The sequence below is a fragment of the Malaclemys terrapin genome, chromosome 1, assembly GCF_027887155.1.
Source record: "Malaclemys terrapin pileata isolate rMalTer1 chromosome 1, rMalTer1.hap1, whole genome shotgun sequence".
Lineage (NCBI taxonomy): Eukaryota > Metazoa > Chordata > Testudines > Emydidae > Malaclemys > Malaclemys terrapin.
In genome coordinates this window covers 104,903,345-104,920,871 of record NC_071505.1, presented here as the reverse complement: position 1 = coordinate 104,920,871, position 17,527 = coordinate 104,903,345, and the positions used below count along the sequence as shown (strand labels likewise).

Here is a 17,527-nt window from a genome sequence, read left to right as displayed (position 1 = left end):
AGCAGCCGAAGTTCTGACCTCACCCCCATTACTTCAGCAGCCTGACTCTACTCTGCCTCCACTAACCCCAACCACCACTCCCCACTCAGGGAGCTGGGTTTGGTGTCACGCCAGGGGTGCACACGCACTGCAGCCTCACCAAATCCATGAATTCTGCCCCCAACCTGTGTACAACAACTAGTGTCAAGGGGAAGGGATGGGAATGATTTACCCCATAGTGAAGTATCTATTTTAATAGTAGCAGATCATGTTGTTTTCAGTGCACAGCTAGTACTGACTTTCTCACTGCCGGCAAGTTTAGTGCAAAGAGGAAGTGCTGGAGGAGAAAACTCCCTTGTCTGCCTGTTTTTGAAAAGGCTAAGCAACCTCCTGCTTCTGGCAGGTAGAATTAACCTGGATTTCTCTGCAACGTGTGGATCAGGTGAACTATTCCTGAATTACCAAAATTCCCCAAGGAAGAAGAATGTGAGTTGAAAGTGCAGCTAGGAAAGGCTGGTAATAGAGTGGCAGCAATTCTATACGACAACTTTTGAGGTTTCAAAACTTGCTTTCATTCCTCACGGGAACCAAGGAGAAAACTTTCAAATGCTTTCCACAAAATGGAATTGTGGCAAAATGTCCATTTTTGGATTGGAAAAAGGTCCAGTTTTCAGTTCAGCTCTTCTCTTTCTCCCTCTGGGAGAAGTGACCAGAGAGCCCTGGAACTCAGAAATTTTTCCATTGAAAACTTTGCTGAAATCAATAAATCTCCACAAAATGTTTTGACTTTGACAAAACAGCATATTTTGACTAAAATAGGTGCCATTGAAAATGTTCTAGCCTCCCTTGGGGGGAGGGATATCTCAGTGGTTTGAGCATTGGCCTACTAAACCCAGGGTTGTGAGTTCAATCCTTGAGGGGGCCACTTGGGGATCTGGGGCAAAATCAGTATTTGGTCCTGCTAGTGAAGGCAGGGGGCTGGACTCAATGACCTTTCAAGGTCCCTTCCAGTTCTAGGAGATGGGATATCTCCATTTATTTCTAACACTGGATAGAATAGGGCTGAAAGAGGCTCCACATGGCCCTTCTCTAGTTAAATCATAGGTACTGTGGACTGCTGGCCAGTCAGCACCCCTCACCCCCAGCTGGCCAATGGGTTCCAGAGACTCCTGGGGGGGAGGGGAAGAGCTACCCGGTGTCCCTCAGTGAGTTTTTTCCTCTCTTGCAGCTGGTACTGTCCCCCCTCACCACCAGCCCATCAGGTTCCCCCACCCATTGAGGCAGGTGGGTGGCATTTCTAATACATACAGTACACTGCTAAACCTACAGTATTATTAATAAATAACATCTAAGTTCTTATTCTTTTGTGACTCTTCTGTTGTATTCCCTTTAAACTATTCATACTACAGCAAGCACACATGTGAATTAAAATGATTTCACTCTTCTTTTCAGCCTCTTTCTCTCCCTCTCTCTGAAATACCCTTCTTCTGTCCAACCCCACCCTAATGCTCACTGATTGATCAATAGAAAAAAAATGTCTGTCCATCCAGGGTTTTATGCCACCCTCATCACAATAGAGTCTGGAAATCTTTTTCCCAGCTGTGTTTTCCCATCACCTCAACCTTTGCCAAACAAAAATCTCAGATAATTGTAATGTTAGAGACAAATACGTAAGCTCCATTTTTAGTCAGTTTTTCTACATCGGCTATAAATTAGAATGGTGTAAACTGACCTCAAGCTCTTAAACTTGGTGCAGTCTTCTAACATCCCCAAAAGCCCAAGTTTTTTTGATTTTCTTTATGCTTACAGGTTATTTACTGTGCTGACAGCTCCCATCATCTTCGTCTTTTCTAGGCCCAAAGAAAAAGTGCAGTAATTTCATTCCAGTGAAAAAGGATCATCCTGGTTATGAAATATGGATTATATGTACATATATGGCACCTGGTTAGTAGCAAGTACCACAAAAAGAAACTCTTGATCTCCTAGGGCAGTATACATGCATTATGCAAGTTGAGTGGATTTTTTTCTTCCTTTATGTAAGGGGACTGTTATCCCCTTATGGGTGTTTTGGTTGGCTAGCTCCCAGTACCAAAAAGGGGAAGGGTCGATGGGAAATCAGGACCCTGAGACTGACAGTCCCCAGGGGCAATGGGGAGAGGCCAAAGCTCCAGGTCAGCCTGATTGACAGGGCGGGCAGGCTAATCAGAGAATCAGGAGGCCAGGGGGTCCCGTCCTCCCTGTGAGCTGGAATGGCCTGAGTCAGACAGAGTGGGGCCGAGCTAAGGAGAGAGCAGGGGCCCAAGCTGAGCTGCTGGGAGCAGAGCTGCAGCCCCAAAGCCAGAGCACAGCCCAGAAAGAGCAGACCTGCCCTGGGAGCAGAGCTGCAGCAACCAAAGCCAGAGGGGCCAGAAAAGTAGCCCAGGAAGCAGGTCAGAGCTGGGAGCAGAGTCACAGAAGCGGCCCGGGGAGCAGACCTGTGCTGGGAGCAGAGCTGCAGCAACCAGAACCAGAGGGGCCAGAGAAGCAGCCCAGGGAGCTGGAGGCAGAGCAGCAGCCATGCTGAGGCAGAGTGGAGCAGTCTGGAGCCGGGTGCAGTGAGCAGCTGGGGAGTGCGAGGGGGACCCTGGGCAGCGGGCCCAGCACAGGGAGACGCCTCAGCCAAGAGGCTCTGCACGCCAGACTTGGAGGGGGATTGTAACCCTGACAGGGCAGGGGCGACGCTGGGGAGAAGGGTCCTGCCACCTAGAACCTGAGAGCGTGTGGCCACCACCAGAGCAAGTGTCCGACCTGCATCATCCCTGCAGCACAGCCTGGGCCTGAGAAGGAGGCCTGGGACCTACAAGGAACAGACTGTGAACTGCCCTGACATTCCAGAGACACTGTTTGTGATGTTCCCTGTCACAGAGCGGGGTGATGTGTTTCCTTTAACCTTTCCCATTTTTTCTTATTCCTTTTTAAACTAATTGTTAATTAAATAAACTGTATTGCTTTAAATCGTATGTAACAATCAGTGGGTCAGGAAAGCATCCAGTGCAGAGAGAGCACCCCGGAGTGGGGACACCCTAGCCCCTGACCTAGGTGACCACAGCAAGGCTGGGGGTCGAGCCCCCCAGGAATCCTGAGCCCAGCCTTGTTGGGGTTACGAGGACTCTGCCAGACAGGAGAGTGCAAGGGGAGTCCTCAAGGGCAGGGAGGCCTCTGGGTAAAGGAAGTGGGAGCGAGGACTCAGATCCTTCCGCTAGCCCATTTCACTGGGGTAGTGCAGAAGCCAGGAAAGTTCCCCACAATAGCGGGACCATTCCCCCGCTTACATAATGTCACTCACACAAACTTTAAAGCTACATATTGAAGATCTGATGCCTTGTGGAAAACATTCAAATTAGAAACAATCTAATTTCTTTGTCACATCTGGCCTTCATGCCTTAATCCCTTGAATACAACACATAAATAATGTACACTCAAAGGCTGCACTGACCATTCCATTGCATTGTATTGATTTCAGAGGGAGACACAAAAAAGGATGCTGTATAACCATAAGGCAAAAACACTTGGTCATCTATCAAATGTATATTACTAGTATTTTACTTTTATTTATTGAGTCTGACAGCTTGTTTTATAGGGCAGAAAACAGGTTGGTAAATATGAACAAAACTGGATGTTTTGTTTCTTTATGGTTCACCTGCCTTATGTCTCAGTTCTCTGTGACATCAGTGATTTCAACCACTTACTATGTCACAAAACAGAGGATTGTGACAAATAAAGGAAAAGCATTAGACAATTAACTCTTCATGTTAAAAAAGCATTTTTTCATGCACAAACAGGAAAGAGACTATACAGAACTACTTTAAAAAAGTTTGGTGAAATCTGTGGGGGAAAAAACTTGATAGCATACATACTGATTTGTTTCTAATTAGATGAACAGATCCTCAGTTGGTAGAAATTGCTTAACTCTATTGACTTCAATGGAGCTATGCATATTTATATCAGCAGGGCATCTGGGTAGCAGGGAAATTTTTCAGTTTCCCATGCAGTGCCAGCCTCTTTTCAAACTCTGAAAAGAAGTAATTGGTGTGTAATATTAGAAAATTATTGTGAGAAATTACACCAGCTTGTCCTATGTACCTCACAGAAGCCTTCCTGGTTGCACCTTACAAAACAGAGAGAAACTTGTTACCCTTTACCATCCAATTCCAAATAAAATTTATCTTCATTCAAAATTTTAACAACTCTTTGATGAACTTCCCAAGAGAGATTTAATTTAGATATGGTCTTAAACCAAAACCTGGGATCAGAGCATGCCTAAACTTTGGAGGTGTGGGGAGGGACTTGAAACCGAGATTCAGTTCCAAATGATGTGAATAGTTCTTAGTTTGATAATGAGCCACAAGAAAAAAAAACTTGGATCTCAACAAATATGCATATTAGTGTATCCAAAATCTAGGTCTGGATCCAAATTTTGCATCCTGGTTCAAGCTTTAATTTAATCACCTCTATATATTATTCCCAACAGGAAATTACAAACAGCAGAATGTTTTAGATAAACCATGCCCAGGTGGTTCTGCCAAACCACAATCTACTACATTGAAGTTCTTTCCATACACATTTTTTTCTGGGCTCCATTTGCCAGAATCAAAAGGCTAATTTCATAATGAGATTTCTTTTGTTTTCTTTCCTCTGCAGGTTTAAGTGATAATTGGTCATCGGGTTTCTTGTTAGAGACACAGAAATGAATAATTCAACTTACATAAACTCCTCCGCCGAGGATGTTATGGCACTGGGGAGTCCCTATAAAACTGTTGAGGTGGTCTTCATAGTCCTGGTAGCAGGATCTCTCAGTCTCGTGACCATCATTGGGAACATCCTGGTCATGGTGTCCATCAAAGTCAACAGGCACCTGCAGACTGTCAACAACTACTTCCTGTTCAGCTTGGCATGTGCCGACTTGATTATTGGTGTCTTTTCTATGAACCTGTACACACTTTACACTGTGATTGGCTACTGGCCCTTGGGGCCCGTGGTGTGTGACCTCTGGCTGGCTCTTGATTATGTGGTCAGCAATGCCTCTGTCATGAACCTTCTCATCATCAGCTTTGACAGATATTTTTGTGTCACCAAGCCTCTGTCGTACCCTGTAAAGAGGACCACTAAGATGGCGGGTATGATGATTGCAGCTGCTTGGGTGCTGTCCTTCATCTTGTGGGCACCTGCGATTCTGTTCTGGCAGTTCATTGTTGGGGGAAGAACTGTTCCTGACGGGGAGTGCTACATCCAATTTTTTTCAAATGCTGCTGTCACCTTTGGCACTGCTATTGCAGCCTTCTACCTGCCCGTTATCATCATGACCATCCTCTACTGGCAGATATCCCGTGCCAGCAAGAGCAGGATAAAAAAAGGAAAAAAGGAACCAGCACAAACCCAGGATCCAGTTTCTCCCAGTTTGGTCCAAAGTAAAATAGTGAAACCAAACAATAACAACATCCCAACGAGTGAGGATGGGTTGCAGCACAGCAAAATTCAGAATGGCAAAGCCACAGGAGAGGCTGTGACAGAGAACTGCGTTCCAGGGGAGGAGAAGGAAAGCTCTAATGACTCCACTTCCATCAGCGTGGTTGCTTCCAATGTGAAGGAGGATGAAGCTACCAAAGAGGGCACCAAAGCTTCTGTCTCCCAAGTCCACTCAAAAGGGGAGAATTCCAAGCTGACGTGCATCAGGATAGTCACTAAGTCCCAAAAGGATGACTGCTGTGCCCCAACCAACACCACCGTGGAGATTGTAGGTACTAATGGCCAAAATGGGGACGAGAAGCAAAACAATGTGGCCCGTAAAATTGTCAAGATGACCAAGCAGCCAGCCAAAAGGAAACCGCCCCCTTCTAGAGAAAAAAAAGTGACCAGGACTATCTTGGCTATTCTCTTGGCCTTCATCATTACCTGGACACCATACAATGTGATGGTTCTCATCAACAGCTTCTGCGTCTCCTGCATCCCCAACACTGTATGGACTATTGGTTACTGGCTTTGTTATATCAACAGCACCATCAACCCTGCCTGCTACGCGCTCTGCAATGCTACCTTTAAGAAAACCTTTAAGCACCTCCTTATGTGTCATTACAAGAACATAGGCGCCACAAGGTAAAAAATAAAAATTGTGGAAAGAGGGGAAAAGTTCCAAGTTTTAAAAAACAATGCCATAGCACTTTATGCTCTAGTGTGGAACATGCAATCAAGGAGCCTAGTGGAGTCACTGACCTGAGGTGTCAGCTGTGTCTTTGAGAACTGCACTTAAAACCTTTTTTTAATTATTATTATTATTATCATCAATGGGTCTTGGGGAAATGGTGATTGAATGAGGGGTCAGTAGGGAATGTGGACTTGAGGCACAGTTCCTTGTTCTCTCATGGTATCATGCAGAAGGGCTTTTTGAGTCTATGATTTTTGTCCATTCTTATAGAATAACAATAATCTTTGTGTATGTGTCTGTCTGTCTGAAGAAAAAAATGTAAGGACACTTTGACAACAAATGAAACATACCTAATTGGAGAGGGGAGGGTAGAGGAGATAGAGAGACACTGAGCAATTCAAACTCATCTTGCAAAGATTATTTCCAAAGTTAAAAGCTGACAATTATTTTTGTCAGGGTCTCATGTTGAGAAACTTAAAGGTAGTCTAACTGTGACAGCTAATATAGTATCTTTACCCCTCTCCCATCACCATAAATATATCCGACAAAATTAGTCTTTATCTCACCGTGGATCCTATGAGTCACTATCCATTGTTTCAAGCATATCAGCTTTCTCTTACTGGGGGGGTTGGTCCCATGGTGCCAGTGAAGATGAAAATGAAAGGGAAAAAAGGAGGTCCTTCCCAGCTTGCTGTACCACAGAGACTGTCTTGAGGCCCTTATAAGCCAAAGTCTTTGAGGATTTAGCTCACTTAAGCTCTTTTATGTACCATCCCCCAGGAAGTTGTATTTTTTTTTCAATCAGCCTTTTCTTCTTTTTTGCACCTCCCTGCCCAGGGCATAAGGATTGAAAATCAAAGCCAGCTGTGAATTAGAAGTTTTCATCAAATTAACAACCATGTGGCCCAAATCAAGGAAGTAAGTTGAGACCAGCAAGAGCAGTTGTTAATAGGTAACGAGAGAGTTATCTCCATTTCCGATGGGCACAGATTTTGTGTCCAGGATTTGCTTGTGGCTCCCAGAGGTGAAAGGTTAACATAAGACAGTCCATCTTAATGTCCAACAGAGAGAAGGTTCCTACTAATATATTTGTTCTAAGGATGAGAATAATCGCATGTAGATTACTGTGCCTACCTGGAAGTGACTCTGGGTATGTTCCTGGAATGAAGAAGCCAAAGTCTTTCTTAGGCATATGATGGGGACTATGTATACTTTATGGAAAAGATACACTGATGGCCATGTTGCCTTTTGTATCAGCATGGAGCAATATTATCTCTACCTATCAGGGGATAAAGTAGTAAAGGGAGGAAAACAGTGGTTATACAGATATAGGCACTGCAATAGCATTATTTTAAAATGTTCCAAAAATTGTCAGTTACTCCAGAGAGTTGACTCCTCATGCCTGTAGAATAGCTACTTTTGCAGTATTTGATATATATTGTGGCAAAATTGAGCACTGTGTGAATTTGGCAGAGTGCATCAGATTAAAGTAGACACCTATTCCCTGCAAGATTTGCATCTGTCAATATTCCTCCTCTCATTGACTCTTCCAGACACTTACAAAGGTATGCCCGTGGATTTTGCTATCCAAAGAGTAGCCTTCTATAGTGACATTTCCATGGGGTTCCTTCATTGTAATCCAAAAATATTCACCATCATCTGGAATGACGTAAACAAGTAGACCACTAAGTCATCTAGGTATATCATCCTTCTATATTACAGTCTTCCAAAGTGAACTTCAAAATAGCAGCTTTTTGGATTACAGGGAAATTAACCTTGATGACTTAATTTTAACCTTTTCAGATGCTCAACTGAACTGTGGATTGGAGGCACTTTGGAAATAGGATCTTTTTGACGTGTACCAGTCCAAAGTTCCTGGCAGAAAGGGAAAATTAACCATGAAAAAAAAAAAAAAGAGGTCCAAAAGCATCTATGCAGGATATGTTTTGACCAGCCCTGTTTTAAATGGCAGTGCTTGTAATTTAAGGTGCCATTTTTGGGGAATAAATGAATTAACTCATTAATGGCCTGGTACAAAGCCCTTTGAAGTCCATGGAAAGACTTCCATAGACTTCAACGGGTCAAAGCATTAGGTTAACAGAACAAATGCTTGCTCACTATGGGTCTGATTCTGCAACCCTTACGCTGAACAGCATTACTCCCATGAGTCCAGTTTTACTGTGATTACTCACTTAAGTAAGTGCTGCTCAATGTAAGGGTTGCAAAATTGATCCCTGAGTATCTGTCAAGGCTACTTTCACCTGACGTGTCTTGAAGGCCTAAAGGAAGTTATCTAGTCATGTTTCAGCAGTCTGTGTTGTTTATTCTCTTCCAAACGGTGAAAAATCCAGAGACAAAAATCAAAGAGCGTGAAATATATTCATTTTCTATACCTTTCTTCAGGAAAGAACAGCTTTCCAAGAGACCGTGCCTGTTCCTCCCTCCCAGCAATAACACATTCCCAAAGGGGGAGTGGAGGGGCAGTATAGTCTTCCCTGAAACCACTAACAGTTCAGCTTGTAACCCTGGGCCTCTGACGTGTGTCCGGGCTCCATTTTGAACTCTCAAGTCATCACCAGGACAGGAATTACAAATCTACTTAGCACCACGAGGCACCTCCGCAGGTTAAAAAGTGCACAGTTACATCGCATGACATTCTGCTGCATTTCATGATGTGATGAGGCACAATGTGATGTGAAGAGAAATAGACATTGTGCCAAAGACCCACCAAGATATGAAACATAACATACAGCTTTCTAATGCTTCTTCCTAACACCCATCACTATCTTTGAGCCTGTGAAAAGAGAGACTTTATTTCAAATTGTATTAACAGACAGTACATTTGGAAGGTTGAGAGGCCACACTAACTGCATAGTGTACTATACCCTTAGTGTATGTTTCCTAGTTGTATGTAAAATGTCTCTGCTGATACACATATACACACATTCTTCAAAACTTTAGAGTTCCAAACATGAAATAATACATCTGCAAACACACACACGTGCGCATAGAGCATATGTGTGCAATATACATTTTTCAATATTCAGTGTGATGCATGGGAATGATTGCCGTGCTGCTCTCCTTATCATCTAATCTGAGGTGCAAGACAAATTCCTATTCCTCATGCTGTGTATACCCTCCTTGTGACACTGAGGCTCAAAAAGCCTCACACATTCTGTAAGGTTTAAATTCAGTTTGGGGGGTGGATTAGCGAGATCCCATAGTCTCTTATGCCTACTCAGTAATTTATTCTTTCAAACAAAGAGGCACTTGTTAAAAAACCTACATGGGTTTTATAATCCCTCTCGCCATGCCTTTCCTTGTTCTTCCACATCTACAGGATACGTCACATTCACTTCATTCCCCTTTGGATTATAGTTCTGCAGGCTGTAAATGTGATTCTTAAGAAAATGGTGCCTTCTACCTACCCATTTTAGCTCCTCATTTGTCATCTGAATCTGTCAGCTTCGTTAACTGATAAAAACCACTGTTGTTGGTGCTGTTGAACCAATGAAGCAGTGGAAAGAAGAGCTGCATTCTGTTCTGGTCCATGCATCATCAGCAATAGTACCAGCTATCTTTGTAATATTAGCACCATTATCTTTGTAATGCAGGTGGCAGAAGAAGCCCAGCTGGATTTTTCACAGTCCATGCTGAGCTTTACATGTAATTTTCGCAAACTGTATATGTAACTCATTAAGAAATATGGAAGACAACAATTAGCACTATTTGTCCCCCCTCTTTGGCAGGCTCCAGACAGAGGACAAGACATGACTAGGCACTGAGCTTGAACCACTCTTTCTTCCCCATAAAGGTAGTCCCTCTAGGTCAGGATTGAGTCACATTTTTCAGTCCAGTGTAGGAAGACTTGCAATTGTCACTGTCCAGTCTATAGCTGCTTTCTGAGGAGAGGACAACAGCCTGAAGGTATGTCAATATGGCGCCTTTTGTGAGCATTAACATCACTCTAGAGGGAAAAAACGGTACAGCTATCGCAACTGTCAGCCAAAGTAACATTGAGAAATCTGCTTTCAGCTGTGTGCAAAAACCTAAGGAGCATTCTGGTCAGTCATCTGTTTGGCATTTTTACTTGATTTATTAGGAATCATAGGGGTCCATTTGGACATAGAAATGCTTTTGATTGTTGCCTTGTGAAAAATGGGCCATGCAAAACAAAAGAAAGTCAATATATGTGAGACTTTTTTCTCTCAAATGCCAGTAAAGACTGGCACCGAAGGGTCAGATCCTGGACACTGGTTGTTTTAGACCCAGCACAGCATGGAGGGGAAAAAAGCATCTGTACGTTACTTTTGCATTTCCCTAATCCTCAGGCCAGCAGACGTCTGGTCTGGAGGAGCAACTTCGAGTATTCCTGGTGTGTACAAAATTACACTAGCTGCAATGTCCCCCAGCAGTCTCTTTCCCTTGCCGTGCCCCCATCTCACCCAGCATACCAAGGCCAGGAAAGTAGGCTATGAACATCCAGACATGCTGGCTGTAATGCCACTCCAGATTCCCTTACACTGAGGAAAGTGGCAGCTGGCCAGTGAAGCTAATTTTCCAGCTGTTTTTGTGCTGCCAGAGAGGTGCAAAGCAGATGAAATAGGGGTCATACATTAGCCCTCTGTTGATTTATTTTGGGACGGGGACGCTAAGCTAACTTCTCACTCACTCAGACTGCTTCAAAAAATGATGACCACATGGAAATATTTTGGGACTATCCCATGCATCTCCTTTATAATATCATTCATATTCCTATTCCTTCCATCTCACTTCCTGATGAGTGGTCCTCTTTTATAGCATCAGAAGCAGTTGCCAAATCAGTAAAAAATTGTTTCTGAAGTAAAAGACCCAGATTCACCTCTGTGCTTTGGTTGCTTTATGAGGCTGGGACAATATTAAGGCAAGCTGGGCTACTCAACCAGCATGGGTGTGTGGGAAGAGGCGGAAAGAGAAGGCCGGCTACTCTGTGACACCAGTCAGCCAATGAAGGAGATTTTAGTGGTGTTTGCAGCAGGCTCCCGGATTGTCTGGCAGAGGTACAGGACAGTTAATAAAAGGGCCAAGGCAGGCAAAAAGGGCCCCTTCCTTGCTCTACCTCACCTCGCAGCTGGATGTGCACTTGTTGCTGTTCTGCAATTCAGTGTGGAAAACCTACTGGATCCCCCCTTCCACCACTGCTTAGCTTTGCTTTTGAGTATCTGGGGCTAAATAAAGACTCTTCCACTTCCAGGGCTTTGTGGCTGCCCTAGGCTCTATTTGCTGATGGATTTGACTCTTTTATACTGCCACAAATGTTCAAGCCTTTCCCCTCTGGTGGAGCCACCCGCCACTCTGACTGCTCTATGCCTTTCCTGCAACACACAGCAGCCATTCACCTGGCTTTAACCAGCCCGTTAAACCAGCTTTGTATCGCAGAACTGGTGCTGGTGTATGCGGCCAATTCTGGCCACAATTTTTACTTTAAAATCCCGTACAAATAACTCAAAAAGTCACAAGTCAATGCTTTTATTGATCGAGAAGCTAAATTCATACCAAGGAACAGATTGTCGGATAATAAACAGTCTGTCTTAAGAGGGCAGATTTTCAAAGGCACAAAGAGGAGTTGGGCAACCAAAGTCAATGAGAGTTAGGTGCCTAAATGCCCTTTGTGCCTTTGAAAATCTCCCCCTAAATATCGATGTAGACACAGCTGGTGGAAGAGTAAGCAGTTGAAATTAGGATGATAAAAGTGTGTGTGACTTTTTTCATCCAAATCTACTAATGCTTTTGTGCCCCATGTATAGTGCCCTTGGCTGTGAACAAAACTTCTGCCCATGTATCCTCTGCCCATGTTGTTGCACTTCACTGTAGACTTTAAAAAGAAACATTTTTTTAATTTAAAAAACCCTTGCCCCAGTGACATACACTGGTAGAGATCCCCAACTTTATGTTTTTCTTTTTTCCTACTTCTCCTCTTCTGTCCTGTTCTTTGAAATAAAGCCATGTTTCCTCTTACTTTGCTGCTTTAATTAATGTCTTCCCAGCCATTTCAGCAATGGATCTGCACTTTCTCTCAGACATAATGAGTGCTAGTATATTGATACCTCTGCCCTGCTAGAGTCATGCCATTTTGTAGTGTGCAAACAAGCCTGATTCAATTCCATATTCTTAGATGTACTACTGGAGATAGTAACCTCAAATCAAGAACCCTTTTAAATGCTTTAATTTTAGAAAAAAACAACACAAAAGCAAGACAATCCTCTCTGTTCCCATTTTTAAAAGTGTATCGGCTCCAAACCAGAAAAAAACCATAGGTAATTATGGAGATTATATATTGTTATGATGAAATATTACATAACAAAACACTGTGCAGTGGTCTGTGCATCATGAAATGACAAAGTGGGGGCCTTGTCGTTCATCCTGAGCTACCAAGGTACTGTTAAAATATTCTAAGTGCTCTCTGACTTCCACTGCCTTTTTCACTAGGGAATCCCAAAACTGGGACTGTAACCAGAGCCAGTCTGATTTTGATCAGTACCACACACTGCAACCAATGTCTTGCAAATATTTTCTTTCATATTTTTACTTCCCTCCGTTTTCTATAATCTCCTTTTCTTTACTATGGAGGGGGGGAAAGCAGCAGTACTGCTGCATACGTATCGGTGTTCCCTGTGCTTGAATTAGAGAGGTAGCTGGTGGATTTGGCACACACGTTAATCTGCTGCTGCTTGAAGAAAGAAAAGAAAGTGGACCATTCCCCGCTCCATAGCTCTGTCCTTCACCTGATGTCTGGAGACTGCCATTTCTCTTCTTTTTTGATATGGTTGGCAAAATTCACCCCTGAATTGTATTTATGAAGGAGCATGCATGAAAAGCTTTTCCTGTAAGATAGCCCCAACTGCACTAACTCTCTGGGAGACTTTGGTATCTGGCAGGATCAGATGCAGTATCACTGTAGTAGTCATTGAAATGGAAGGTCCTGTTTCTGCTGCCCTTCGTGACAAAGGGTGTGTTTCCATGTGTTTAACATACACATTGTTTCACCCTCTGGCACTGTAAAAAGCACAGTAGGCAGGGAAACAAGACAAATTTTTCTGTTCCCAAAGCTCCAAACGGACAGGCAGATTGCAGGCGTTCTGGCATTACCGCTTTTCATCTGCTCTGGGGAGGCTCAGAGGTTTTGGTTCCACAGATGATTCCATCTTTAAAGTTCTACCCCAAAGATATCCATCCTTTTCTGAAGCACATAATAGTGATAATAAAAATATAATAGGTGAGAATGTGCCAAGGTCAGTAATAAACTGACCTTTTTATGACTTAACCCTTAACTTCTGGTGCCATTTTGAGGAGGTCATTGGTGAGCTTGAGTCTAATATTCAAACTGTAAATACCTTTAGGCAGTGTGTTTTATCATGACCAACAGCATACCTTGGCTATGTACAGAAATAATACAATATGTGTAATACTATCAAGATAAGGTTGCAATGTAAATATATCTACAATGAATGTTCAGTTACTCTTCAAACTGTATGTACAAGAAGGGGCCTAGTCTCCTCTTGAAATCTAATTTTTTTATTATTATTTTTTATCTCAAGAGTATGAAAAACCTATTGTTAATTTGCAAAATTCAGTATTCTTGTCTTAAAAGAAATATACTATATGAAAAAAAGTGCACTAAATGTAAATGGTGTCCAAAATCATATGGCAAGATTGAGAAATGAGAATCATACAAACTAGGGCTGCTGGAATTTGGTAGCATTCTTGATGCCGTACATTTGATCTCATATAAATAAGATAAGCACAAGTTTTATGGTTGGCTATGTAAAGCTAACCCACATTATTATATATACCTTAGATATATATATATATATATTTATATATACTGTATAGATATATACATATTATATACAGCATTCACACAGTGAAAGAAGCGCGTGGTAAAGAGACATTTCTGTGAATTTGTGCATAATGTTTTGGTTCAGAGGGAACAAAGACTGCTATACAGCGACATTAGAATATGTTATGCAAGATGAGGAGAGCCATAGCCAGCTAGGCAGGAGAGGCTCCAACATAACAGTTAACCAAGGACTGAGATGATGAGGGTTTGAAATGTTTTGAAAACACAATGAAAATTACATGCAATATACATGTATGTACCTCCGCTGAGTTGTATTCCTAGTTGAAGCATTGCATTAAACAGCAAAATATAATAATAATAATAAAACTGTTTTTGTATGTGGTACCTCTGTTGTTTTTTTTCCTTATTGAGCAAACTACATTGTTTGCCCTCCGGGGATAATGGGAGGCATCAGGTCACTAAACTCCCTCAGCCTGAGTTACATGGTGTTCAGTATTTCTCTTTTTTAGCGGCTAGTGATAGTTAAACCTTGTTTCCTGAGGCCTTCGTGGTGAATGGAAGGTAATCCAGCTTTACAAACTAGGGATCAACTATCTTAGTCCTCCTTTCACTCTTCCCATTCTCTGCTTCCCCTGCTGTATCTTTATACATATTTTCCTTGGCCTCTTTCAGTGTCCCTGTTTTTCCTCAGAAGACCTTAAGTGCAGGGTTCTGTCCATATTTTAACAAGGGGTGCCTACAAAATATCCCTCCTCCTTCCACTTAGCTTGACCCATGTCTTTGGGGCACAATCCCTACAAGAGAGGAGCAGTGAAGGGACTGGGATAGCTATTCATTGCTTTTCCTGTTTAAACAAAGGCATGTGTTCACAATTTACCGGGAGGGCAGCAGAATCACTGGCAAACAAACTTATAGCAGGTTTCAGAGTAACAGCCGTATTAGTCTGTATCCGCAAAAAGAAGAACAGGAGTACTTGTGGCACCTTAGAGACCTACAAATTTATTAGAGCATAAGCTTTCGTGGATTACAGCCCACTTCTTCAGATGCATATAGAATGGAACATATATCTTTGCTTGAAGTGTCTATAATTTGTTCCTAAAGCATATGTCGAACTGGATTGTCCAAGATGTTGAGCCACCTTTAACTCCCATTGAAGTCAGTGAGAACTGAGGGATCTCAGCACATCATAGGATACTCACCACTTTGCAACATCATGACCACATTGCATACAGACACCATCAGGGAAGCCCAGAGATATCATCCTTGGAACCATCCCTGCCAACTGATGGAATCTGCTATATTCAAAAGGCAAAAAAATGTGCCAGTATTGTGGTTCCCAAATACTGTCACTGGAACTTCAACCATTAACTTCAATGGAATCAGGAACAAGACCTTCATGAGCACAATGGATATATCATCTCTGGCAGGGATGTTTAACAGTATCGAGAGATGGGATAACTCCGTAAGAGGCAGGGACATCACCCTGACCCTTCCTAGCAGGTGACTCCCTGCTGTTCCCTCCAGCACATCCCTGTTTAAATGCTTGATTTCATTTTTTCTCCAAAGCCCTCTCCTTTCTTCAAGATCTTTTTGTTTCTCTGATTTGGCTCTTCTCCTTCTAGCAGCTTTGACATCCATGCGTGCCTCTCTCTCTCAATCTCTTCTCACTGTTATCTCTCCTCCCTCCATTTCTCCAGCCCTTCATCCATATCTCCACCTCAAAGTCCTTGATCTTGGAATAAGGGCTAGAACACAGATTGCATTAGATATCCTGCAATTCACCATCTTTGTGAATCTTTGTGAAACATTCAATTAAATGTTCATGACAGGCAATTCTACGGATGGTGCTTATATGGCCCCCAGAATCACAGTATCAAAGTACCTCACAATATTCAAAGTATTTATCCTCCCAGTAGCCCATCAAGGAGGGAAATACTATCATCCGCACTATACAGATAGAGAACTAAGGCACAGAGAGACTAAGTGACTTGCCTACAGTTACATAGGAGAGTAGGTAATTGAAATCTGGTCTTGCAAGTCCCTAGCTAGTGTCCCAAACATTGGACCATCTTTTCCCTCCAAAGGAAATGCAGATCCAAACAAGAGATGAACTCAGATCACTGATTCAGAGTCCACAGTGTTAACCATTACACCATGGAACCATTTTATTAGCCTACTGGTACAATCCATCCAATATGCACTTCCTCTTTGCAATACCTGAGAATTGCTACTGTGTGGCTCCAGCACACCCTCAAAATGCAGGTGATGAGTGTTTTGATAGAGGAGTGACAGGGAGAGTATGAGGGCCAACTTCTGGATATGTGATAGTTGACAACACTAAGACTAACTAGATCCTTCTCCATATATTTTGTGAAGCAAAGACAAAATGCTTTTCTTTCCAGTATGTACTTTTAACACTATTTGGGTATAGGTTCAGTATTAATTTCATGAAAATTCAAGGTGGGTGATGGGAACCCAAATTTGAGCCTATCAGTATTTGGACCTGCAAATGCAAAGCATCAGACTGGGATGTACTAGTCTAGACTGTGCACACACAACACTGAGTTAAAGACTAATTCCCTCTGCTGCATCTAACCCGAATGCACACAGTAGCATTTCAGTGAGCAGGTGGGTTGTCAGAATTCTGCAGTCTGAGCATATGGAGAGAGGGCAGGGGGAAAAGATAGAATGTGTGGCTGGGAACCAAAGCAAACAAACAAACTAACCAAAAGGAATATATACTCTTCCCTAATCATCTTGCCATCTGGACTTTCACAAAATTACCCCTCTCTTTAATGGTACAGGATCATGTCCAAGCAATGGCAATACTTAATGTCACTCATGCCTCCCTACCAACCCAGTAGCATTTCCTCCTGTTCAATGTTTTGTGAGTGTTTGGAGGCTCCTTGTTTCCCAGTGCTCCCCAGTCAGGTGTGTTACATCCTGGAGGAGAGTGCTTCAGATAAAGTTACCCACTCCAGCAGTGTCTCCATTAGCGACTTCCCTGTGAGCCAGCTATTCATTGGAAACTCAGACTGTGAGTTGTAACTGCTTGCTGTGTTCAGGAAATATCCTGGGAAAATCAATACAGAGAAAACACTGATCGTTTGTAAATCTATTAACTCTCTTCTGGCCCCTCACCAGCCATTTTATTCACTGGCTAGACATGGAAACCCACTTGGCTGTGAAAGGAAATGGACTTCGCTGCTTTGTTCTTTCGGGACCTTACCAACTTCCATTTCCACCACTTCACAGATCCAGAGGGAATAATAAAAATGGTAATAATGATTTCAAAGATGTGGTGAGAAAAAGAGAGAAGCATTTACCCCCATACAAAGATTCCTCTCTTTGTTTTTCTCCCAGCTCTTTCAATGGCCTCTCTGGCGTTCATTCTTCTGAAAAACTTGCTAAAAGGCACAGAGTAAATCATGGTAAGAGCTGGGTCTGTAGCCTGAAAAATGAGGAATGGGATAGGAGGGAAAGAAGCTACAGTTGGAACATTTCAAAGGCTATTAAATTTGAGCTGA

At 42.7% G+C, this 17,527-nt stretch overlaps 1 protein-coding gene across 4 annotated transcripts in view; it reads left to right on the top strand.

Annotated features, from left to right (window-relative positions):
• Positions 1–17,527, top strand: part of CHRM2 (cholinergic receptor muscarinic 2) — a 178,395-nt gene that overhangs the window by 122,458 nt on the left and 38,410 nt on the right. For 2 of the 4 annotated variants that reach the window (XM_054034173.1, XM_054034179.1), the window contains one exon: positions 4,660–14,384. The exons of the other annotated variants lie outside the window; for them this stretch is intronic. In XM_054034173.1, coding sequence (XP_053890148.1) covers positions 4,706–6,115 — 1,410 coding nt within the window. In that variant the 5' untranslated portion in view covers positions 4,660–4,705 and the 3' untranslated portion in view covers positions 6,116–14,384. Of the gene's footprint in view, positions 1–4,659; positions 14,385–17,527 lie in introns of those variants that run through there. 4 annotated transcript variants of the gene reach the window in all.